The 26,979-nt window shown below is 40.0% G+C and overlaps 2 protein-coding genes across 2 annotated transcripts in view; one reads left to right on the top strand and one right to left on the bottom strand.

Moving 5' to 3' along the window:
* The window catches only part of sema3c (sema domain, immunoglobulin domain (Ig), short basic domain, secreted, (semaphorin) 3C), a 53,378-nt gene extending 50,518 nt beyond the window's left edge, over positions 1–2,860 (top strand). Inside the window, exon 17 of the mRNA XM_067428074.1 lies at positions 707–2,860. Coding sequence (XP_067284175.1) covers positions 707–1,108 — 402 coding nt within the window. The 3' untranslated portion in view covers positions 1,109–2,860. The remainder of the gene's footprint in view (positions 1–706) is intronic.
* Positions 2,861–5,576: 2,716 nt separating this feature from the next.
* On the bottom strand, positions 5,577–26,645 carry cd36 (CD36 molecule (CD36 blood group)). The gene is made up of 12 exons (XM_067428075.1): positions 26,296–26,645; positions 25,298–25,458; positions 21,680–21,824; positions 19,196–19,342; positions 18,712–18,803; positions 18,384–18,433; positions 16,298–16,367; positions 14,388–14,572; positions 14,179–14,297; positions 14,010–14,083; positions 13,862–13,916; positions 5,577–6,063 (listed from the first exon to the last, which is right to left on the bottom strand). The coding sequence occupies exons 1-12, from the start codon at positions 26,416–26,418 to the stop codon at positions 5,887–5,889; spliced, it is 1,398 nt and encodes a 465-aa protein (XP_067284176.1). The 5' UTR covers positions 26,419–26,645; the 3' UTR covers positions 5,577–5,886.
* Positions 26,646–26,979: the final 334 nt, after the last annotated feature.

Here is a 26,979-nt window from a genome sequence, read left to right as displayed (position 1 = left end):
TAACTGTATACATTAATTTAACTTTTAACTGTGAATAAAAAACATATTAAATTATTAAATTCAATTAAATTATTATAATAAATTATTATAACAATTTTTATATAAAAGTATATAAACTGTATTTAAAAAGTTAAATTCATTTGTATGGCTGAAGTGAAAAAAAGTTTAGAAAAGTGAACCTAAAAAATGAATACAAATGCACAATGATACTTTATTAAAATTTTATATGAAATATATATTTTCTAGAGAGTGTTGTTTTACTCTAAATCCGTGAGAATTTAAATCTAAAAGTTGTGTTCCAAATCTGAGGTTGAGATCTCAAAGAATGAGCTTTCAGTAAGATTTTGTTGGGCGCAGTACCAAACGTTTCCACTAGATAAAATTTGTTTCCCGTTAATTTCCAGTGCGCTCATTTTTGGTCATGAGGATATAATAGTTTGACTATTTATTTTCAGGACCATTTAACCTTTTCTAATCATGTCCATTTTTTTGTTTGTTTTTTTTTTCATTCCGATGAAGTACATTTATATTTATTTTCTAAAATAGTATATATAGTATATCTAAAATAGTATATTAGCAAATATATTTTACTTGTTTTAAGCATAAACCTCACTACATTTTTGATTATTCTATTTTAAAGTATTTTTGTATTTGCTAAGCATTTAAAAATCATGCATTCATCAGTCAATATTTTCTTTGTGTGCAGGTTAAGCTGAGCGATCGTGTGGTGTCCACAAATCACGGATTGCTCATCCGTTCGGTGCATTCTTCAGACCAGGGCCTGTACTACTGTCTAGCAACAGAGAATGGCTTCAAGCGCACTCTGACTAAGATCCGTCTCCAGGTGCTGAGTGAGGCTCTGGTCAGCGCCCTGAGCAACAAACAGCAGTCACCTTGGGGCTGGGCAGCCACACTGCACCCTAAAGCCCTGGTGTCTGCCTTCAGCCCGGCTGAGACGTTGGCCATGCACCAATACTGCAAGGAACGCAAACAGATGCAGAGTCTGCAGAACTTACAGAGCCCCATGAGAGGCGATCTGGGCAAACTTAAACCCCTGCTGGACCACAGGAAGAGCAGGAACCGGCGGAACCACTTACTAGAGGAATAGAGGTGGAACATAATGGAAGAAGATGGATGTAGAGATGATGAAAAGGAATAAAGACATGCATCATGAGAGAACTCTAGTGGAAAATAAAGGAGGAGAACTTTGGAGAATATTCCTCAGATATGAACCTCAACTGTTTTTTTTATTTTCTCTTCAAGCTCAAAGCATCTCAGGTGCAGTCTTATATACATGAGGAGCTGTCAGAGCAGAAAACTGAGAAATCCTCAGATACACACACACACACACACGCTAATCTGTTTTATGCTACATAATGCAAGATGCCATACGTCATACAGTAGTGCTGTTGTCATTTTATGTGGGTGTAACATTTCAGAACACACCAGAAAGTAACGCAAAAGTCCATTATGATCCAGCAAAATGGCTTGACAAACACTTTGTTTTTTGTGTTGATCTATTTTCTTTTTAAACAGGAAGTTGGGATGAAAATATCAGACGGCTCGGTTTTTTATTGCCAATAGTTTATGTTTAGTTACAAACCTTTATTTGCTCTTTGCTAATGCTAGCCAAAGGTAGGTGGTGAAAACAAAAGGGACATTCCCATTCTAAAGAGCATTTGATTGGACAAAAATTTGCCTATGCTCCTGAGCGCAAGATGAGTCATCAAAATAAAGACAAGAAAAAGACTGTAAATTTTAAATGTACATATGTGTTAAAGTTTTATGTTGTTACATTTTAAGAATACACTAGCGTTACCATTGGCCTCAAAGCTAACAGACATGGACTAAAACCCACAAAATTTCAGTTTGGTTTCTCCAAAAATTTTATCAAATATGGCTCATGAGAGTATTTTGTTAACTTGTAGGTATAAACTAGCATTAGCACTATTCTCTAAGCAAACATAAATTGACCAAAAAAAAGCCACAACATTTTAATTTGGATTTGTAGGTACATATAGCTGCTAAAAGTTGTCAATTTTACTAGCACACAAGCATTAGCTTCTAAACTAAAATAAATGGACTAAAAGCAACAGAATTTCATGATAATATGAAAGCAGTATTACCTTCTAGACAAACTAGAAGGTAATACTGAAGGCTAAAGCTGGACTAAAGGTCAGTTTCCATTTCAATTTGGATTTATTGGTACATAGTACATATTCTTGGTACTTTAGGAGCACACAAGCATTTACATCAAATTGTAAGCTAAAAAAAATTGACAAAGAGAAAAAAAAAACATTTAAATTTGATTTCTTCTAATTTGGTTCTCTATCAATGTATCTGCAGAAGATTGCAATTATAGATACATATGTTCTAGAAATTCAAGCTTGGTCCAGGTAGATTCATTTGGCATATTCTGGGCAAGACATTTTTAAAAAATTCCTTTAATGGAACATATATTTCTATTCTACTACCTAAAATTCTTCAATACCTCAAACGTAACTAATATCAACAGTAGTCTTATAAAGTTTATCAACAGCCTACCACATTGATATGATGATTGTCTGGTAATTGTGTGGATTATAGCTCATCTCATGTACTAAAAGCATCAGCCCAGCTGCACCACAGATGTTCATGTGGAAAGCGAAGATGGATTGGAGATATATAACTACACCAGACAGGTGGCTCTCTGAGCCCATAAAACTGTAAAGAGTGTTGTGTGTTCGTCCAGTGTTGTGCTTTGAGAAACGTCAATAATCCAAAATACATAACCGTTTCCTTATGGATAGTCTCTCCTCCTACCCACCACCCCTGCCTACTCCCCCAAAAAACAGCTTTGTCATATTTTACTCACCCTAAATGACCTTTCAAACATGCAGGACTTGGAATATAGAGGAGAAGTCATAAGGACCACTTTTTTGTCCGTTGACAGTCACTGGCCATGCTTTCACACAGAAAAGCAGCAAGAACATTCTTCAAAATATCTCCTTTGTCTTTCCTGAAAGAAAGAATTATAAGGGTAAATTAAGTACATTTTGGGTGAACTATTGGTTTAAAATGTGAGTGTATGTGCACGTTTTCCTCTTTTATTAAAATGGTATACTGAACAACAATAAATTAGTTTTAAGGCCCGTTCACAACAATAACAATAATGATAAAGATATAGTTTTTAAAATGGTAAAATGTAAAGGAATAGCACTACAACTATAACGATAATGGCACAGATAATGGCCTTATTTTTTTCAGTTGATGAACTATAAACATTGCCAGCCAATCAGAATCCATCCTACTTTAAAGAGCGTGAGCGTTTAATGCTGCAGACGCTAGTTGTGATTCTACAGTAGTTATCTTTATTGTTATTCCTGGTGTGAATAGGCCTTGAAACAACTTTTTTAGATTTACCTAAGCCCAAGTAATACCAGTGTTTAAGTCATTTAAGGATAGGCCTAATGAGGCATGTTATCATGCATGCATTGTTATACAGGAATTGATGATGTTGGGAATGAATATGTTAATGAATTCTGGTTTGCTCAGTGTGAACAACTGTAATGTGATTGTCACTCATTTTAGATGATGTATAGCATTGTACAGCTTACAATTTTGGACTGATGTCTGTGTAACTTATGTTTTTTGTATTTTGAATGTCTGTAAATAGTCAGCTCTAAAAAACATTTTGCTATAGATTTCTGTATTAAAATTAGATGCATTTCATTCACATCCATTCTTCTCTGAAATGTCTGAATTAATTTTTTATGCCAAACTTTAGATGTTTTTGACTGATTCTGCATTTGGCAGAAGTTTAATTTTTGTTGTTGTTGTTGTTGTTTTTTGCTGTGGCATTGTGTGCCCTCTCTAAATGGCATTTGGAGTAACAATATAATAACGTTTTAATATTACTATAGAAAATATGCTGTATTTCCTGTGAATGATAATGATAATTTTATTTTATTAAATGTCTTGATTCGTGTATACCTATTTATAAATGATTTAAGATTGAACAACTGCAATAAACAACTTCAACATGTCATATTATGTTTTAGGAACTCTTTACAAGAGAATCAGAGAATTCCATTAAATTTGTAGTACCGAAAAATATTCACATTCAATCTATAGCTTTGAAGACAATACTCAAAGGTGAAAAGAACAACAGAATTCTTCTCAAATTCACAGTAGCCTACACTCTTAAATTTCCAAGACTAACGTCCTTTAGTTCGGTTAATAACTTACTGATATGTGAACAAAACGAAAAGCGCGAGTCGTAAGTTAGGTCTGTTGCAACTTGCGTTTTAATAATGTGTGTTTTTGGTAACTTACAGATACGCAGAAAAAAGATTTCATGTGCTTTAATAATCTTCCACCGGAGCTGCTCCGTCAGCGGTATGTCCTCAGGTTAATCTACCATCTGCCGTCAGTTAATTATGCCGCCTTTACGTGCTAACGGAAATTTGATAATTCCCTCTTCTGAAGTTGTGATTACGAGCTCATTCCATTCAAATTGTGAAATGGGAGGGCATTAATGTGCAATTTTTTACCTAGGAAACTCGTATTTACGATAATTCCGAGAGCACGTGAATGAAGCATACGACTGATAAACTCGCGCAGTCTCGTCAACCATGAGTTCAGTCAGTTATCGCGAGAATAGAAAACATCGGACATACGTAGCTTATATCGACTTTGATTGCCTTAACAATTTAAATTTGTATTTACTTGACATTTTCTGCACAATTTAGACAGCTAATATACTTGGCTAATAATAAATCTGTATATTATTATTATTATTATTAAAATCAAATGTACTATTATATCGTAGGCTAATTTAATTATATACATTTTTATACATAATATTTATGCCCTGCTTTAACTGCATAACAATAATTATTACAGGTAAATGGAATATTTAAAAAAAAAACTAAACATTTTTCAATATTAAATCCAAATATTGAGAAATTTGCCTTTAAATTTGTAATTTTTACCCATTAAATGTATTGTTGACTATTGTCACAAATGTGCGACTTATGACTGGTTTTGTGGTCCAGGGTGGTCCACATATGACTCAAATAACTCAATAAGTTATCGCAATGTCATTATTTTTGAATGATTATGCATATTTTTTGTCTCTAAGCCTCTGTTCCAAAGTAGAGTGTAAACCTACATGCTGTTCGCTCTGGCCTTTACCAGTTTAAAACCCATGGGTCAAACCAGAGCAGAAAAGCAAGAGTCAAAGTTGACCAGTGGTGCTTCATAATTCATAAAGCAGAGAGAAGGTGCTCCCAGTCCTACTTTAATATTAAACAAGCCCCCGTGTCCCACTCAAACACAGGCCTCTTGTTCTACAAACCCTCCTTTTTTGATTTAGCAGCCATTGGAGAGTGGAATATAAATCGTACGGATTTACAGGGTATAACAGAGAAATCTGTTCCAGAATTTCTTCTGTTTATCTGTTCTTGGTGGTTGTTCTTACGCATGAGAAGGCAGAACTCAATATGTGATTTAAGATATGTTGAAAGCAACAACAACTATGCAAAGAGTAGAAAGAAAGGACAGAAAACAAAAATAACAATGAGGCCAAGTTTCACAGTTCTTTGTTTTACTGAAATTGTGCTGACATACAAAACTATTTCATATTTAAATAAACCACAGTATAACCACATAATGGCAGAACATTTACCCTGATAACTATTGAAAGTATGACTTGATACAATATCAAGCAAATACAGAAAGAAATAATTTTGCTCTGCAAAAATGCTGAGTATATAAATTATATAAATAGAATTGCTGTACTCTGAGCTCAAATAACAATTACAATATACAGTTCCCCCAAAGGGTGCTACCAAAAATCAAAGACAAAGCACCAAGCATCCCTCCCTTTATTTAATCAAAGCATTTTTATTTTAAATTGTATTTTTTTGTCTTTGTGCATACCACCATCAATCCAATCATACAGCTGACAAATATGATTGAACCGGCCACTAGAAGTCCAATTTGAAACCCCTCCAGCAGGTCAATCCGAGAAATCAGTTCTTTCTTGAACAAGTCGGCGGTCTCATCGTCCAGGGCTGCCGTCTAACACAAATAAGAGACAAAAATCATAAAGTCTCAACAGCGAGGCGGAACCTAATCCTGCTCTGATGAGACAATCAGATGGTTCAGGGGTCAGACATGTGTGAGATTAGCGGTTTATGGGCCGTAATATTTCTTCTGATATATCAGATGTAAGATTTCAGAAATTACTCTGTTAGTCCCAAAGGGTCTAAAGTACCTAGTGGAGATAATGGATCTATAGTGGGCTTATTGTATCTACAGTGAATGCTATATTTGGACCCATCACAAACCACAACGTACAATAACACACTATATATCACATTTAAATAGGATTTTACTGACTTGGTTTAATGCTTGATCTTAAACACTTTAGTTGAACCTGAATTCTTTATTTGGCATAGTGCTTTGGTTGGACCTAAATATGCTTGAATTCAACCTAAATGTTTTTAACATTTTAGTAATATTATATATATATATATATTACTAAAATGTTAAAAACATATATAACATATAACAATATCAGTCTAGCTAATCTGGTAAAGTCAGTACCAGATTAGCTAGAATACAATAATAATTAAAAGAAATAAAATATAAACAATATAAACAAGAGGAAAGTTCATTAAACTGTAGCGACTCAGGCGAATCAAACACACAATCGCCAGTTACATTTAACAAATATGTTTTGAAAGTTGTGCTCACTAGCAGACCTTCCCCCAACACAACAGAGAAGGATTCTTCGTCACCCTGGAAACCATCTGATAAGATGTTTTATGGCCGAAAGGAATTTGGCCACATGAAGTTTCAGACACAAAGAGCTTAAGACACAGAGCTCTTCCCATGCTCTTCCGGTCGATCAGAGGATGGCTGTGGATGAGGGGGAAAATGAAGCTGAGGCTGAATCCTCCCAGCCATCCTGCCCCGTGTATGGGGAGCTGTACGATGTGATGGGGCGCGCGGCGCTGAGACTTCAGCTGCCGTGGCAGAGAGCCAGGGGAGAGGCCGCCCGCCCTGACAGATTGGGCGATCGGTTTCTCCCCGACCATAGCCGCCCAGCTCCCGGGAGCCTTCCATTCATCCCCGACCTTCACGAGCAGGTCGTGGGGGCATGGAAGAAACCCTACTCGGCGCGAATCCATCGGCATCAGCGGTTTAACTTCGCTGATGTCGAGGGATTGGCCGAGGCAGGGTATGTGTCGATGCCGCCCATCGATGAGACGTTCGCGAACTATCTCGCGTCCGGGCGGCCATCGGCACTAAGAGCTCCAGCCCTGCCGTCTAAACCATTAAAGACGACCTCGCGTCTTAACGGCAGGGCATACACGTCGGCGGGTCAGGCGGCGGCGGCCTTGCACACAATGGCAGTGTTGCAGGCCTATCAGGCCGATCTGCTGAGGGACCTCGATCAGGGGGAGGGCCTACCCCCTGATGCGATGGCTGAGTTGCGCCGCACCACGGATCTCTCTCTCCGGGCGGCCAAACACACAGCAGTCGCCATCGGACGGTCGATGGCGGCTATGGTCGCCACGGAGAGGCATCTGTGGCTGAACCTGGCGGACATCGGGGGGAAAGAAAAGGCTTTTCTCCTTGATGCCCCGGTCTCGCCCTCTGAGCTTTTCGGCACCTCCGTCGAGGCGGTGGTGGGAAAGTTCAGAGAGGCGAGGGCGCGCTCAGCGGCATATAGAACGTGTATTCCGCTGAGGTCCGGGGCGGCGCCCAGGCAGGAGGGTGTCCCTGGCCCTTCGAGGTCCGAGGATCATCGATTGGGCCAACGCAGCAGCGTAGCCTCTCGGGCGCCCCCTCCGTGGAGGAGTAGGACGCAGAAGAGGCGGGACACCCGCAACAGGAGGAGGGACATCGGGGAGAAGAGCCGCTTCCAGCGCCGGAAGCGGGGTGGTGAGTCTCCGCCCCCGAGGGCGCGGAAGTGATGTAAATGTGTCCCCTCCTTTGTTTTTCTGTTATGTTCTTTTCTCTCCCCGGGCGCGCTTCACACCAGGCCGCGCGGGCCGATGATGAGCGGATGTGAGACTCTGACGGCCTGCCAGGCCGGTGTGTGCTCTGCCCGCACACAGTGCATCGTCTCTGGGAATAGCGGGAGTTCGCGGCCGCCTCCAAAATCGGCCTTGTTTGAGAATGAAGCGCCCCACCCTCAGGTTAGTGCGCCGAAGCATGCATGTTACATGAAGCGATGAGGCACTGAAGACAGCGGGTGAGTCCCCTTTTAGGGCAAACATTCTTCTTTTTAATGCCGTATGTTTGGACTCTATGCTTCCCTGAGGGATATTTTGTCTACAAAAGATGAAGAAAAGTGTAACAGTGGGCCTGTAGTTCCCCGGTAAAGGTGGCTAGAACGATGTTTTGTATAAACACAGTGTGTTTATGTAGGCTGTATGTTTGCTAGTGTAGCAACAGTAGTTTATAAGGCTGTTTCTCTTCTGGATATGTGTAATATGAGCAGTTGAGGCCACCGCAAATGCCGCGGGCATGTAGCGGCGATATAAACTGACGTATGTTCTCCTGGCGAACGTTTTTAGCTGTAGCCACCTCTGGGTAGCGTTGGCACCTCTGCTAGTGAAATATCTAGATGAATTTGTGAGGTTAGGCTAGCGCATGAACTACAGTAAGGTCTGTCCCAGCCCTGTTTAGGGCCGTTGTGTGTGGGATTATCAGACCGATGCTAGTGCATCAAGTTGGCCTAGGCTGTTGATGGGATGACGGTGGCGTCTCGCGGTGGCATATCGCCCTGGCAGTTGCCCCGGGCTCCTGTCGGTAGTCCCGCAGGAGCTTTATATCCCTACCCGGCCTCCCCGCAGTAGGGTCGTCCGGCCAATGCCCACCCCTCTTCTGCATTTGGGGGTTATTATTAATGCATAAAGGTGTGTAGCAGAATGAATCGCGACTCAGCCAGTGGTCGTGGGGACGGGGTAGGCGTCTCTTCGCGGTGCGCAGTTAGACTGGTTTTGCTAGCCCCGCCCCCCAGAGCTAGTGCGGCCGCCACTTCTGGGCGGCCCCCCGGCTTGGTTCAGGAAATGGCCGGTTATGGGTGTGTGTGTTCAATATCTTTCACTTTTTGCTCTGTGTCTTCTGCTTCACCTTTTAGGCTCGGGTCGAGCTGTACTTCGCAACCATCTGAAAGCATCGGTTGGTAGGATGCTCCCCTGGAGTCGAAACACTGTCACGGCTGATGCCCTTGCGCGGACGGCGGACCGCTGGCCGACCAGACGGCCGCCCTGGAGGCAGGTGGCGTAAGTTGTACTCCCCTCGCTTTAGAGTGTTCAAGGCGCTTTATGCTGAGTGCACTGCTGTGGGCATTGTGTTTTAGGTCCACGCTGGTAGGCGCTGCCTGAGAGACTGCGCCGTCGCAGAAGGCTGCTATGGGCCGCTGGGGCGGACCGACTATAGAAGGCTGGCTGGCGGGAGACGCCAGCCGAGGCAGTCCGGGCAGTTAACTCTGGGTCAGGTGGTAGGCCTCAGTAGGCCTCCCTGCGGGTGAGTTCCGACGTCGTGGCCCATGTGAGCGGGGAGGGTTCTCCCCAACGATGTCGGTTGCAGTAGAAACCTCGTCATAAGTAGGCCCCTAATGGCCTCCCTGGGGATGAGTCCCCAGGTAGTGACTGGATACCCAGTCCCCATCAGCCAGCAGACAGCCACTGTCAGCCCGACTTTAAGGGCTCGCTGAGTTTTCAGCACGCCTCACATGGCGTCCCCTGAGGGGGTGACCTAGGGTTCCGACCATTGGTTGACAGGATCTAGGCCGCTTGAGGCCGCCTGTAGGGTGAGCCCCGGTTCCCAGGTCTTGCAACAGTGTGCGCGGGTGCTAGCCAGGCGGCTAGCATAGTCTGCTATCAGGGACGGGCCGCTTCAGGCCGTCCTGTGGTCGTTTCCCGGCCCTGCGGGGTTTCCGGTGGGATTTGCCATCGGATAAGCACCGTATGTCACCAATCTAATAGGGAACTGCCATTCGGCAATAGGCCTCTCCGGGCCGCCCTAAAAAGACCGGACTGTACGTAGGCATCAAACAGGCCTCCCTGGAGGCGAGCCCTGGGAACACAACAGCTCCCAACAGTTTGCATGTTGGCTGACAGGAAGTAGGCCGCTCTAGGCCGCCTGAGGGTGAGCCCCCGAGCTGGGACGCTCGGTAGGCCAGTGTATTATGCTGTCAGGCCTCTTTTGGCCTTTTTGGGAGGGATTCCCGGACCAGGTCTCGGTGACAAGCTAGCTATTAGCATGGGTGGCTTCTGGCGCTATAGCCTCATGAGCCCCCTGAGGAACCAGTAAAGCCACCTGCCTGCAGGCCGCCTGAGGGTGAGCCCCGAGCTGGGACGCTCGTTAGGCCAGTGTATTATGCTGTCAGGCCTCTTTGGGCCTTTTTGGGTGAGGATTCCCGGACCAAGGTCTCGGTGACACGCTAGCCATTAGCGTGGGTGGCTTCTGGCGTTATAGCCTCATGAGCCCCCTGAGGAACCAGTAAAGCCACCTTCCTGCGGCTTTTAACAGCAAACAGCTAACACTAACGGTGCTGGGTGGAGGCGCCTCATGGCCTCCCTGGAGGGGAAACGGTTCCTTGGAACAGGAATGTATAACTGGCTTTGGGCTGACAGCTAGCGGCTGCCCGCCGGTGGGTCCCGGCCTGCGCCGGTATAACTCAAGGGCGGGCTTATGCCCTAGCACAACGAGACTCCGTTTCTGCTGCGCAGTCCCTTCAGGACAGGGACTGGCTAGCCTACAGCATGGGTTACCTACCAAGCTGGCTTAAGAGCTCCCCTCATTGAGGGTCGTCTGCGAGCTTACGGCCGCTTGAGTCTGATCAGACGGGCAGGCCCCCCTCGGGGCCTCCCGGGTAGATCAGTCCATAGGCCTTTTTTAGGCCTCCTGAGCACCCCTGTAATAAATGTGCTCAGTAGATCCTAGGATCGAGCAGAAGAGACTCCCCTCGATGGCAAGGGTAAGAAGCACTAAGCTGAGTACTGCTCTCCAGGATTCCCGTCTCCGAGTTCCGGTCTGAGGAGGACACTGCCACTTTGCAGTCCCTCAGTCTGGATGCTCATAAGTAGAGCGATGTCCGGAGGCTCTGTTTTGACAGACAGGGTTGGCCAAGCTGGGGTGTCCCACAGAAGTGATGCCAGGTGAGGCCTCCCTGGTGGCATTCGGTGAAGGGTTTCCCGAATTAGTGACGGCTGGTGGCGCCCTCGGGTCCCCTAGCCACATTCCCTTAAGGGACTCCTTCCTTCGAAGTAGGTCCCAGGCCCTCGAGCAAGCCGAGAGTAGGAAACCTCAGTTAAAACTTGTTTAGGTTCTCTCTTAGGCATATAGCTTGGGCTATGACCGTAGGGAATGATGTCACTGGCAGCCTGTGTGGCTAGAGGGGGAGTGGTTCAGACTTTCCGCGAACACTCGTCCAGGCAGTTCTCACTGCCAGTAAGGGGCGTGCACTCCCCTCAGCATGGCGGCGTGGGTATATCGTTCCCCGTAGCGTCAGCTGACGCAGCGCGAGTTCCCTTTCGAAAGGGAACGTCCCTGGTTACGTATGTAACCTTAGTTCCCTGAGAACAGGGAACGAGACGCTGCGTCACATGGCCATGCTTCAAGGTGTGCCTGCCCACAGTCCCTTCAGACGAAGCGGATGTTGTCATGTTGGCACGGTGCCTTTTTATACTTCCTGGTCGCACGGTGATGACATCACCAGCTGCCGACGGTCAGTAGGATTGTGATTTGATAGCGATTTCAGACACCTGTCACGCTGAAGGCGTTCCCCGTAGCGTCAGCTGACGCAGCGTCTCGTTCCCTGTTCTCAGGGAACTAAGGTTACATACGTAACCAGGGACGTTTTGTGTCCAAAGGAAAAATAAACAACAACAAAAAATTGCCTCCTTTTAAAGAAATCACAAGAGTATCAATATTTGGTTTAAAACACTCCAGAACATGTTCAACTGCAAATGAAACTTGTTTTGCTTCATTATTAATGTAAAATTAATAATGAAGTATCTAAATGTAAAGTAAAGTATCTAAACAGAGAAGACCAGAAAAAAAAGGAGCTGAAGGATAAACAATTATGAAAGTATATTGCTAATTTAGTCATTTGAGACTCAGATTTACATCTGAGCTCCCCCCAGACAGCCCGCAAAATACGCTTATTTTACTCTGTTTGATCATTTGTAAGTGTGAATCCGTGAAACAACTGCCACGGGTAATCAGACATTATTTTCTCATTTATTTATTAAAGCTTTATTTTTGCCTTTTTATCATGATAGAACAGTGAGTAGACAGGAAACAGAGAGAGAAACGGGGGACGGGATCGGGGAAGGTCAAACTCAGTTCTATCGCCGCAGAAGATGGGACATGAGACATTTTCCACCTTGACCTTAATGTTTTATTCTCCATCATTCAATGCATTTTTCCTGTACATAAACAAACCTTTACGTGATGTCCCTGCAGATTAAAATCAATAAATCAAAGTATTTACTGCATTTATAAGGGGTGAAGGCTCAGCACCCAAGGCTCTATCGACTATTGCCGGCAACATACATTTTAGGAACTGCCATACAGTAGTGGCCAAAAGTGATTTCCGGCATAGAAAAATTGACATATTGACCCTTTATTCTAATATTATTACAAATGTGTTAAATATTTTATAAGCATATTGCGTAGTTGTGTTTAAAATCAATCGTCTTAGTTGTGATAACACAATGAAGCATGCTAAAGTGCGTGGACATAATTTTGGGCCAGGCTGTCATACAAAGAAATTTTCAACACATGCAAAAACAAAAGCCAATGAAATATTAATAACTGATAATGTTGCAGAAAATGTATGCCTTTTTCCCTGTGAGCATTTTTGTTTTGTCTAAAACCTCTAGATAATTTTGTCAGATATACCTTTATTAAGCTTGTTTTGTTCTTCCCTTATATTTTTAAATATTTAAATACACACATATATATATATATATATATATATATATATATATATATATATATATATATATATATATATATATATATATATATATATATATATAAATATAACAAAAAAGATCGTTTTTTTTTTTTTTTTAATCAAACTTGGTCAGTCGCCAGTGTCACAATAGTGCTTTTAAGACTATTTATTACTTTTATTTCTGCAGTTAGAGCATTGATTTGAGTGGGAGAAGTTAAACATTTCTTACTAGGTCAGTTACAAAAAGAATATCTTGACAATCAAGCTTTTATCATTTTATCTCTTTGTCTCCAATTTTAACTCCCTGTCATCATTTAACTCCAATACATTATATTTAGGTGCAAAAGTGTGTGGTCTCCTCATCTCTGCAGCCAACTTGTTAAATAGGTTAGGATACCTCTCCAGCAATCTTAAATAATTTAGGAGCTGAGATCTAGTCTTTTGAATTTTGACATACTTAAAGCCTGAGTTTGTAACTTTTTGCACTCTAGAAGTTAATAAACATAACTGCATGTGTCTTGCGGAAGAACATTAACGCCGGAACTACTTTTAACGTCTCTGTTTATGTCTATGGCGAGACAGGCAGGGACTGTGTCCAGTCCAGTCACTACCAGACCGGTCTGAAATAGTCCCAATATAAACACTTATTATAAGTGTACCATAAAGATTCAGGGTAAGACAAAAACACGGTTTGGAAAATGGATTCATGTTGTACATTCTCATTATATAATTTTATAAACCTTGAACACAAAAAAAGTCCCGAACAGGACAGCAGCTTTAAGACTAAAATTTTACTTTGACCAGCTTTATAAATACCACTGGTTTCTTTATAGGACTCTTATGCTTTAGCTGGACTTAACTGCTTTAAATAGATGATTTGTTAGCACTCACCTCGTTCACCCACAACAAAGGGAAAATTGTGTTCTCCTTGATTTTATTCAGAATTCTGTGAGAAAAAAGATAACATGTTAGACCATGCATGTATGAATTAAGCAAAGCCACATGCATTCATGGCAGCGTGTGATGTCTGTTTACATACACAATGTTATCAGATGGGCCGTACAACATGTTGAGTTGAAGCCTTTTTGCAAATCTCAGAGTGAAGCCTGTAATCTACAAATGACACAAGATTCATAACCATTATATCATCATATCCTAAAGCTTTTCTTCTAAAAGAAAACTTATGCAAAGTAAAATGAGCTTCTCACCGGTTCAACGTCCAAAAATATGGAGTGCTCTTCAAAGTTCGGACTCAGTCCGACCACTGACTCGATGAGATCATTGGTACCATAGAGGAAGTGGGGTAGGGAAAGGAATACTGGAGTTCCTGTGGGCAAACTCACAAGTTAAATTTTGAAAAACTACATTCAATACATTTTAGTCTCAGCTGACTTTATAAGAGGCTGAAAGCACTGACCTTTACAAGCAGTGAGGTCAAGAAGTCCTGCCACAGTGCAGTTTTTGGTGAGCGCAGGGTCTGTACAGTAGCACTGGTTATCTGGGTTGACCACTGGAGAGGCCAGAGCTTCAGCAGGCAACATGTACCGATACACATCGATTCCCTTCAGGTTCACAGTGCTGTCATACTCAGCAGATATTGACCTGCAGGAAAAGCATAATATTTAATCGTATATGTATGTGTTGCAAAGGTGCAAAGTGTGCTTTATAACATTAACTTATGATTTGTCCACCAATGTTTAAAAAACTTTAAAAATGTATCTTCTTTGCACATTTGAATGTATATAATTTGTTTTATAATTGATATAATACACTACATTTTGGGCTGAAGTCTCTTATGCTGACCAAGGCTGATCAGAAATACAGTAAAACAGTAATACTGTGAAATATTAGTACAATTATAAATCAAAGATCATTATAGATCAAAGCTGCATTTTCAGCATCATTCAGTCTTCAGTGTCACATGATTAGAGAAATCATTCTTTGCTGATTTGCTGCTTAAGAAACATTTTTTAAGAATAATATTTTTATGGAAACCCTAATTCTTATTAATAGAAAGTTCAAAAGAACATAATTTATTTGTGCAACATTTAGGCTACTTTTGATAAGTTTAATGTATCCTTGCTGAATTAAAGTATTAAATATTACTTTAAAAAACATCTTAGTGACCCCAAAATTTCATTATATTACATTAATATTTTTGTGAAATTTTCCCTCGTTTGAATATGATATATATATATATATGTGTCTGTCTGTCTGTCTGTCTGTCTGTCTGTCTCTGTCTATCTATCTATCTATCTATCTATCTATCTATCTATCTATCTATCTATCTATCTATCTATCTATCTATCTATCTATCTATCTATCTATCTATCTATCTATCTATCTATCTATCTATCTTTCTAAATATATATATATATATATATATATATATATATATATATATATATATATATATATATATATATGCCAGTATCTAAACTGTAAGTGTCAAAATACTTTTTTAACCATGAATGAAAAAATGAAGACAAATAGACATTTCAGAAGCCTTAACATATGGTCTCTGTAATAAATATTTTAATACTTATCATGTGACTACAAGAAAAAAGACACTGTCTAGCTTTGATCTCCAGCAGTTACGGCTTTCCAGTCACAGATGTATCATGATGAAAGTGAAGGAATGTTAGCATTGCTAGAATCTTTTCTGACATCTCTGACCCCGCAGAAGGAAAGGAGTGGCCTGACCTCTGGTGGTAACGACAAACAAAAGAGTGGACACATTCAACCAACCTCCACTTGGATACATTATATGTGATCAGGACTCCAGATCAAATCTAATCAGGCGAAGAGATGAAAGTCCATGAACCCTCATGGAGGTAACGGGACTTTAATCGAAAGATTATGAGAACATTGCTGATGTGTAGCATTTCAAAATACTATATATAGTAGCCTCATAAAATATGTGGACACTTAACATGTTTGAATGCAGAACACCAAACACCATTTAGTATGGTTTCTAACTAAATTGCATTTATTGTAAAGAATGCTAGCATAAGAACATTTGTCACGTTTGTTAAATGACAAATCAGTAGATGTACTGTTCAGAAAGGCGTTTTCTGATTGTCAAACATTAGTGAAACATGGCCAGCGTTAACGTGATGAATAAATCACTTGGCTACTCTGAGAAAGACACACAGTTTGAATTTGAAACCAGCTAAAAATAAAAAATAAAATCACATTGAGACCAAAAACATCTTAAATCAGCTGCTTGCAGAAGATTTGGTTTCATATTTAGTTCTATAAGGCAATAAGTTATAAGTGTGGTTTAAGTACTTTTTCTATTGATTAAGAGGGAACAAACTGAAATACCTGCAGATATCAGGAGAAAAGAAGAACAGGGGTTCTTTCTTGTCCAAGAACGGGTGAAAGGAGGAACCATCTGTTGATATATGAATAAAAAAAAGTGGATAACAATTGAATGTACGAAATATAACATTACTAAAGGAAATGCTGACATACAGAAGTGCTGAAGGCTCTATAATTAAATGATACACAGATGGAAAACATTGAGCTCTGCGCACTATTTCTATATTGGCCACATCCACCAAAGTTTTAGGCCAACAGCTAGTCATACCACATATGTGCATATGTCAGTATCATAATTACTAGGGATGCACGATATATCGGTATGGGTCAATATATGTTCATTTTTAAAGTTATTATTATCGGCCCAATAAAAAAAAATGTGGCCGATATATTAAAGCCAAAAAAAAAATTATTTCCTTTAGCTGAGACCATAGACTGTAAAAAAAAATATGGACGTATTGTCCGTGACGTCACCCATAGGATTCTGAAGAGCAGTTTTGAAACGTAAAGTAGAGACAATTTTGCCAGAGCATCATTGCGCGCTACGCCCGGATAACAGAAAATGGGCAGAGAGGTGGGACGTGGGCAGAGCTGAGGTGACGCGATGACTAACATGCAGCGGATAAATGGCTATCCACCTGTCAATCAAAGTAAATTCGCAAAACTTTAAGGCTTTATATAATGTAAACTAATGAGTTATAAAAAAAAAAATGCACCCCCCTCACAGTTTTCAAGAAGGGCGAAATTAGCCTTATAGACCAAAACCACAATTTTTACCAAGCTGTAAACATGTTTTTTTAAACATGGAGCTCAATGAGATCCTGCTCCCTTCTGGAGCCTGTCCCTATTGGCCAGTTGATGAATTGCATTTTAAAGCCCCACTTGGCTACTTTTGCTCTCGGGGTCCCCCTACAGTTTGGAAAAAATAATGTCCTCAACTACTGTCGTAAGAGCTGTCATCCTACAACAGGGGATGCAATCGCGCGTGCATTTGTTGACATGACAACCCTGATAGCCCTGAACAAGTGATGCGCGGGTCGTCCCATAACCCACGGACCCCGTATCTCTATTTAATGGTCGCGGGTGCGCGGCGGGTTGTAAAAATATATACAGTGGTGCGGTGCGGGCCAAATAACTTCATAAAAGCGTCCCGCGGGTCGGTGCAGCACTAACAGTTCCCCTGAATACTGCAAGAGGAGTTCTTCTGGCGTCGCGTGTGAAATGTCTTCATCCCAGGTAACGTTACAGTCAGTGGCATATGTTTCAGCATGTCATATGAATATAATTTCATGGGCTTTATTTTTTTCAAACGCCAAATAATCACGATGCTCACGTTTACAAGCCAGCGTCATTATAGTAGTCTATTGGTTACCGTTTTACAGAATCTATATGATACTTCAGTTCAATGTTTGAGTGGTAGCTCACCGTAACAAGCAGGACAGCATCGGTCGGGCACGCCTCCTTCAGCTCACTCCGACGAGCAAACGGTCACATGTTGATTCTCGTCCTGCCTTTAATCACATCACTTTTTCGTTTCCTCTTATTGCTTTCCTCCAACAAAACCTTTTCTTTCTTATTTGTCTCTGCTGCTTCGGACATGACTATATTATCCGACGAACAAATTTGGGCTCGCACGTCCGAATGTAAGGAAGTGTGTGTGTTGGTGGAAGTGACGTATATGCCGTAAAGCAGTCGAATTTTGTAGTTCTTTTTTTTTCTCGGGTTACTACTCGAAACCCGAAGTTTAAAAGTACGATTAAAAACGATACAGACCCCATCAGGCTATGGCAGACGTGTCATTCAACCTATTGTAAGTCGATTTATCATCACAAGAGTCTTAAAAAATATATTATGAAGGTTGAAAAGTTACCTAGTGCTGCTTTAAGTCACTTTCGCATTGGGACATGGCTTTTGATGGCGAGTCTTTTGTTTTAGTAATAAGGCTCTCAAAAATGATATAAAAATGGGGATGTAGATTTACTGGCCAATATAAAGAATTCAAGAATTATAGGTATTGGCCAAAATTTTCGGTGCATCCCTAATAATTACAATTAATTTAATATCAATGTAATATTTTAGGTAAACTTGCCTGTTCCGTTTATCATGTTGCAATAAGGGTCCTTCCAGTAATTCAGTGATCTGTAAAACATTTTTTTGTTAGTTTAAGAGTTACTAATGTTGGGTTAAAGATATGAATGTGATTGATTGATTGATTGATTGATTGATTGATTGATTGATTGATTGATTGATTGATTGATTGATTAAACAATTAAATCAGAAACACATTTATTGACAGCTGTTGTACCACATCTAGATTTACAGTCTGGGTAATTTTTCTTTTGGAGAACAACAAACAGCTACAACTAAAAAAATCATGTTGCATATTGTATTCTTTACGCTAATGTAACATTACTTACTTTTCGCCCTGCCAGCATTTAATCGTGGCTACCTTTTTAATGTCATCTTTGCCTGTGAACACAGTGTATGGTCCATCGCTGGTGCCATTGTACTAAAAGAAAAAAGGCAATATTTTCTCTTGAATATTAAAGCATATGGAGCTGTGAAAACTGGGAACATAAGCATTTGTAAACTCTAACTTAATTTTTTTTATCTTACTTAGATGTTAATCTATAGTCTATATTTTGTTAAACCATTTCATGGGGTTTTCAAGTATTCTTAACTCTGACATTTTTAGTCTTTGTATCCTTACATACATATTTACTTCTATAATTTAGTTCAATTATGTATTTGCATGCGTTTCTTTTTAGGTCACGTCCAAATTTGCTAATTATTTTGCACACTCACAATAAAACTTGTGTAATTACAGTTGTTCTACATATACTTCAATCAATTGGGCTTTATTAGCAAGTGATGAATGCTATCAAATGTTGTCATGCTTACTGGATAGAAAACTCCAATCATGCTGTTCAGCATTGGGTCTTTGTAGCCCCATAACAACTCCTTAACAGTCCTGTTCTGGAAGAGCGTGGCATTGTTGTGCTGGATTAACCAATTGGCCAATTTATGATCAAGCAAACTGTAGACACCCTGGAAGAAAATAAAATGAAGATTGAGCCCAGCACAGGTATGGAAACATACATTTCAAATAAAACCTTGAAATCAACAACTCTATTCAACCTCAAGCAAAGTTCATTTGCATTTATTACTTGCAAAGCACTTTAATCTGACTGAACATCAACTGTTATTATGAATATAAGATATAACAGTGAATATTCGATGATAATACATCTTTGTTAGTTATGCATTAACTTACAGACTGCACTGCCTTTGGACAGATAATCACATACATCAATATGTTATCTATTGATTTGACAAACTTTGACTGACTTGCTTTAGAATAACAACCTTTATGAAGCGTCAATCTAAACAATCTAAAACAATCTATATAATATAGTATATAGTACTTAAACAAGCTCTTAACACATTATACTCCATCATGTCTATTGCGATCCCAAAATTCTGGCCAGTTGATAATACCTAGGATATCAAAATCAAATGCAGATGGTCAGTCTTTTTCCCATTTAGCACCCAAACTCTGGAAACTGGTCTTTTTAGCATTGCACGGGAAGCATACACACTCTGTCAGTTTAACTCTAGACTAAAAAAAACGCATCTCTCACATTTCTATAATTCACATCCGTTAATGGATTGTTAGGCTACATAAATGAGGTAAGACGGAACCCGGGAACACTTCCCATAACACCGAATGTACTTGTTACATTGTAGGACGAATTTTTGTTTATCCCGAGGTTATCGTTGTCAGCCATATCCAGTCCATATCAAGATCAGAAGAAGGTAGTGCGTCTAGACACAACCACAATGCAGCCCTGAATGTTAATGAGATCCTGACTAGTCACTAGTCAATCCCCTGAGAAGGCCTCGTCGATGCAACAACCAGCGGCACAGATCCTCAGCAAAGAAAACAAGAACCAGACAAGGTGTTTGCACGGACCTACGACCAGCTTCGTCTCCATACAGGCGTGATGAATCCAATCTAAGTCAATTAATTATTTAAATGCGATCCACAGCCTGAATCATATCATAGACTGTTCATTGGTTGGCCAGAGGAGAACTGTCCCCGCCGACTGAGCTTGGTTTCTCCCAAGGTTTTTTTCTTCTGTTCTGTCACCTGATGGAGTTTGGGTTTCTTGTCACTATCGCCTCTGGCTTGCATAGTTGGGGACAGTTAATATTCAGCAATATTACAGCTCTGACTGCACTGACACTACTGGATGAGAACTAAACTGAGCTGGACGACGACACCACTGTTTTTCTGCAGAACTGCTTTATAGATGAAATGAACTAGTTTAATAATTGATGATCTTTGCAATGGAACTGAATCAACACTGAACTGACTTCAGCTGAACAATGACACTATTTTCTTTTAGAGTTGCTATACAGCCTGTATAGCATAATTTCCTGTTTATCACTGTAAAGCTGCTTGGAAACAATCTGTATTGTATAAAGCGCTATGCAAATAATGGTGACTTGACAAAAATGTAATTTATTTCTGTGATGCAAAGCTGAATTTTCAACATCATTACTCTAGCAGTCTTCAGTGTCACATGCCCAAACCATTCAAACAATATGCCAGACGATAAAAATGCGGCGTGAAATCAACCCGACATTACGCTAAAACTTAAAACTGCTTAACACAAGCTCTTTTCCCTTCCTCTTTTGCCGCGTCCTCTTTTTTGGCACACATAAAAACTTCAACTGCCAAAGTGTGATTCATCATGGTCTTTTTGTTTACCACATGCTGATGACGTTCTATTCTTCTATAGAAACTAGCATCGTAGCCTACGAGCCAAAAGGTGCGATCGTACAGTCTACTTGCATGTCGTACCCAAGTTTAATAGGTCCATGTTGTACAGTGTGATTTGTAATGATCTTATAGGATTGCTAAAATCATGCAGTGTATTCCAGGCTTTACCCCTTAAACCTATACCTATTCCACCAAACCAGTCCCGAACCTTACCCGTATCCCACCTCAAGAGCAGCAAAAGTGTTTTGCAATACAACATTAAAACAATAAGCACATTGTACTTATGTTTTCATGTATGTGTATAGCAAAGACACCTAATATAAAGTGTGACCAGATTTTTTTTTATGTCTCTAATGCTCACCAAACAGCATTTATTTGATCAAAAATACAGTAAAAGCAGTCATATTTAGAAATATTATAATAATAATGTACCTCTAGATATAATTTATTCATGTGATGGCAAAGCTGAATTTCCAGCAGCCATTAACCCAGTCTTGAAGATTACTCATCACATTAACTAGGCATGGAGAACGAGGGAGGAAGAGAGACAAGCAGGAAAACAGAAGGGCAGAGACGGTTGTTGAAAATGAAATACATACTGCTACAGCCAGGTTGAGTGAAGTGACTATGTCCTCCTCATTTCCTACTGACATGCCAGGCTCAAAGATGGCTCCCGCCGGCAGCACAAAGGACACAGTGAAGTTATCATTGAAGGTGATATTGGTTTTGGGGATAAAACGTGTCCTGGAAGACAGAGAAGATGAGAGCATATTAGCCCACTGGGAAATACATTATGACCATTTAGTGGCTTAAAATTGCAATAAAATGTAAGTTATGTGGTGTTTTACTGGTCATATGACTATGCAGCAGAGTAATGCCATATTTTAAGAATATATAACCCTGTAAGACTGAAAAAACTAGTATATGCCGAAATGTCTGAATGAAGAACAAGGACTCTCTGAGAAAATAAAGGAAATTAACATCTGAACTGTCCCTCACACACCACTGGAGACACAAGTCTCACCTCACTATCAGCTAATCTACATCTTTCCCTATATACCCCGTCTCCCCCAATTCCTTCCCTGTCTCATGCTGAGATCACCTGAAAATACACACAAAATCTCTATATTACAATGTCAATCCACACGATACAGTATTATATGTGTTTGATATCGTTTGAAATGTTTCAGTGCGACTGGTACAAATATCTCAACTCCACAGAAGTTAACCAAAAGATAATCAATGTTTTAAGAGTTTAAAGATATCTTGTCTTAGTTTGGTGGGTGTGGCTTTCAGCCATTTGGCCTTTGGATCAATACAAGTCTTGATCAATGCAAATTCCCATTGTGCACTCGTGTTTACATTTGAAAGAGTTTGTGCATTTGTTTCTGGGTATTTAAGGAAATGTTGCAAAGAGCTCAGGGCTTGACACTTTAAACCGGTCAGCCCGTAATGCTGGATGTCTCAAGATAGCCAGCATTATGTAGTTTTCAGAAGTCAGGTATACATTTCATTCTTTACTTCAGACTATTTGATGTTATATATGGATTACCTTTGAATTGACTATGTAATTGGCTTTATACATTTACCTGACTGTTAAATAAATTGTTATACTTTGATTGATTCTGACTTGCTCTGGAATTATTCAGGTTGGGTATAATTTCAACGAAGGGTTAAACGGAATAATTAAATGTGTACTTAAACTATTAAAAATGAATGACCAAATAAACAATTGGCATTCTAACCCAAATTCTAAATTATCATTAAATGGAGTCAGATTAAGAGGAATTGGAATAAAATCCCCTTTGCCCCGCTGAAAAGACGAACGCGCAGCGACCTTCACCCGCCGATCGTTAGCCTCTCATCAGATATATTTTCTTTAATTATTATTTGTATCCCTGGAAATGAAGCTAACTGATGTCCCTAATGTGCAGTGTATATAAAACTAATATAATTAAATAATATTTTAAATATTATATATTTTATATATTAAATATAATAAGATCAAATTAAAAAAATGTGAAAAAGTACTCACTGTACATTATTTAAATACTGCTAAACTGCTATTTATATTACTTTATTCCATGACATAAGGATATGAATATAACAGTATAAGAGCATAATATTTGCCTTAGATTAGACAAGCATGATCCCATCAGATAAACTTATCAACAACGATTAAATGCCAACAGCAAGACAAAACTTTTAAACGAGCTTGAAGTGCATTATGTTGATAATGGCTTTGTTGATAAGCCTTAGAAGAAGGTAAAAATAGTCTACACTTTGGCAAAAGGCTGGTGCATTGAAATTCTTTCTTCTTTATTTCAGGTAGTTCAAGAGATGGAGAACAAGTCACGTGAATTTAAAATATCAAGAAGCGATTTTGCTGGATTTTCTTTAAAGGGGTGGTAAAACACGATTACACTTTTCTAACTTTAGCTAGTGTGTAATGTTGCTGTTTGAGCACAAACAACATCTGCAAATTTACAATGTTCAAAGTGTAAAGCAAAGGGAGATATTTGCTTTTAAAGCAATCAATTTCTAAGGACTACAGCAAACAGCTGGTCATGTTATTGAACAAATGTGTAAAATAAAGTCAATAATTCAGCCACAATACAGTAAAAAATAAACAAAAAGCAAAAGGTTACACAAGAGTACAAAATAGACACACTTTCACACGAGACACGCAACACACTCATATTATATACACACAAATGTACTGGTGTGTAGGGCTGTAACGATACACCAAACCCACGATTCGGTTCGTATCACGATTTTTGACCCACGGTACGATACAAACCCCGATATGGGGGGGACAAAACAGTTTTATTCTGTACAGTATTCTGTAGCCTATTTTGCCGTCAATACCATATATCTGTATGGTCAATAGGCTACTGCCGACGTTTTCTTTGCTGTACCAATAGGCAATATATATTTAACATGAAGTATAGGGCCTCCTGTACATCAATACCAACAGAAGCGCCGCGTCAGACACGCTTCTGGTGTGCAAAGAAAGAGAAAACGCCACGCAGCCGCCCCGCGGATGACACGCAACAGAACCGCCACGCTCACACCACGTTGCCAGCCGGTTGGGGAAGCTTCTTGAAACACTTACGGCAAATTGTGTGGGTCTTGTCAACTACACGATTGCCATCCTTGTTCTCCACCGGGTAGCTGAAATGTTGCCATACTGCTGACTTAAAAGTTGGACCTGGACAGGAAGGATAATTCTGGCAGTTGGAAGGGGTGTGTTGCGATTCTGCCTTCTCACATCGCGATACAGGTTCGTGGGCCTGCGTATTGCGATTTCGATTTCATATCGCATATCGTTACAGCCCTACTGGTGTGGCTGTAATGATATGGTAAAATATGGTTAAGCTGTAATAAAGCACACTGTGGATGAGTGAGGTGGATGAGCGAGAGAAGTTGGAGGAGTGAGCAAGTCTCGAGTCCTCTCAGGAGGGAGCTCAGAGGCATATAAGGACGAGCTCCCTCATGAGATGACTTGAGACTCGCTCGCTCCTCCCACATCTCTTTCTCCATCACCTCGCCACCTATTCATTTTTGTTACATTTTTATAAAACTTTGATGATATATGTAAAAAAAACGAATTTCCTCCTTGGTTTGACTGTAGTAAAATTAATGCAAAAACTGACACTTCAAATCAACATTTCAAACAAAAAAGTAGTCTTTGAGAATGTCTAAGTATAAATCCAAATCATCAACTTAATAATCAATAGAGAATTTATAAGCCACTTTATATGGAACTATAAAGGAATTTAGTGGTTACACCATGGCATTACATGCATTTTCCTTTTTTTACTCCTACCAGATGGCACTAATCTGCCTTCAAAAATTGTATTTTAAATGCCTTGTCTCTATTTTAACATGGAATACTTCTTTAATTGAAAAATAACTGAAAAATATATTACAAAATTGTTTAGTATTATTTTCAATGGGGAACAATGGCTGATTAAAATGGCAAAGTGTCGTAAAATTACCTCAAAATTCTAACAAACAATCAAAAAAATATCATTGACCAAAGATATATTACATTGGTTTTCCTGAAAAAAAGCAGTTAAATCTCAAGGCTTCTGTCACTTTGGACAGCGAAGGACCCATGTGTGACCCCAAAACAAAGAGGACCAGGAAAAAGAAGAATGGTTTGTTTACATGAGAATTGATTGAAAATGTATCTATTTGGCCACAAATCTTACCTGTATGTGTACGGCCCTTTCTGCACCAGCACAGGTTTGGCCCCATGACTTACAACATCGTCAGGGTTCTGAACGTCAAACAGCCAGAACTGCCTGTATATTGCTACATCAACAGACGTCCAGGTGTCAAATGCTAATGTCCCGTTTTCCAACACTGTTTCCTTTAGAGACACAAAACATACTTGGTATTAGATACACTAGACATATTTTATACTACATTATGCATTCTAGTAGTTTAACATACTTAGACTAGAGCAAGTTGTCACAATCCAATGAATATAAGTCAACATGAGGTTACTTTTAGTCTGTTTCTGCATAGGCACTCATCTTAAAATCTTGGCTATATACTCTCCGAAAAAAAAAGGTACAAAAGCTGTCACTAGGGCGGTACCTTTTCAAATAGGTACACTTTTGTTCCTTGTTGTAGGCTGATATGTACCTTTAATATGTACCAATATGCACCATTTAGGTACAAAAGTGTGCCTTTTGAAAAGGTACCCCCAACCCCCCCAGCTTTTGTACCTTTATTTCGCAGAGATGCTATTGAACATTTTAAATGTTTTTGCCTCAGAAGAAAAATACAGCTCATTTAACACATGGTCACTGACCTTGAAACTGAGACAGGACAAGAACCTGATGTTTAAATATCTAATGTACATTTATTTAAAGTGTATTAGACCTCATTTTAATGGCTTTTCAGCCTATTTTAAACACTAAGACTAAGTTCATGAAAGAGTAGAAAAAAAATATGAAATTCTAATCAATAAATTGCACATACCCCAATAACCTTATATGAAAAAAAAACGCCCTTGACCCCAAAACCCCATTTTATTTAATCTCATCATTAATAGTAGCCTACGTTGTACCCAACCTTGGCTGTTTTCTAAATTATTCCGAATATTTCTCCACAACAACTTCATCATGTAGCGTTTCTGTCCGTCTGGAGTATCTGCAAACGCATGTGCGCCGAATATTGATATAAAAAGACGACGACTTACCTTGTTCACGGTGTTTTCAATGAACGTGTTGCCCACAGGGATGAGAATCCCGCCCAGCACGGCGATCAGGGCGCCCACCACGGCCCCTGCGATGAGCCTGCATCTCTGATCACAGCAGGTCATGACGGCGAGCAGCAGGCTGGACCAACACTGACCTGCGGCGCGTCAGGTGCAAGCATTAGGTCGTCCTGGGAATTATGTAAGTTCCAGGGATCGAAGGTTGTAGAGGAGGAGAATGAGGACTGTATTGCCGTTTATCACACCCGAAGACCCTCGTTAACACGGAGTTATCTCAGCGCGATAACGCGCTGCTGGGCGGGGAGCGGGCGCGTAACACACGGCATTCAGAAGCCAAGGCCAATGTCACTTTCACTCGCGAGATGATGCTTAAATAATGTTTACATTCAAAAGTGATTTTGAAATATCTATTCGATATCGACTTGATAAGTTCGGAAAAAAGAAACGAAAAAAGCACAAAAAAGTAGGCTATGTTGGAAATGTCTTGCATGTAGGCTAATTAACAGTTATAAGTTACTTAACATCACTTTTTAAATTATGTTTATTTTTATTTACTTTTGACCATACTATACAACACAAAGAGAATTTACTCCTGAATTGAAGGAAAATAATGTAGCCTAATAGATACAGTTAACAGAAGAGAATATTGCATTGCGGACAGGCATA

The sequence above is a fragment of the Pseudorasbora parva genome, chromosome 20 (genome assembly GCF_024679245.1).
Source record: "Pseudorasbora parva isolate DD20220531a chromosome 20, ASM2467924v1, whole genome shotgun sequence".
NCBI classification, from domain to species: domain Eukaryota; kingdom Metazoa; phylum Chordata; class Actinopteri; order Cypriniformes; family Gobionidae; genus Pseudorasbora; species Pseudorasbora parva.
The sequence above is the reverse complement of the archived record's forward strand: the minus strand, read 5'-3'. Positions and strand labels throughout refer to the sequence as shown.

Bases quoted from the DNA above. Each gene is read 5' to 3' on its own strand.
- cd36 (XM_067428075.1), bottom strand. From the start codon at position 26,418: ATGACCTGCTGTGATCAGAGATGCAGGCTCATCGCAGGGGCCGTGGTG. The intron at 19,343-21,679 runs GTATGTATTTCA...ATTTTCTTCCAG, and splicing joins CACTCAACCTGGCTGTAGCA to GGTGTCTACAGTTTGCTTGA. The intron at 16,368-18,383 runs GCAAGTTTACCT...ATATATCAACAG, and splicing joins CAACATGATAAACGGAACAG to ATGGTTCCTCCTTTCACCCG.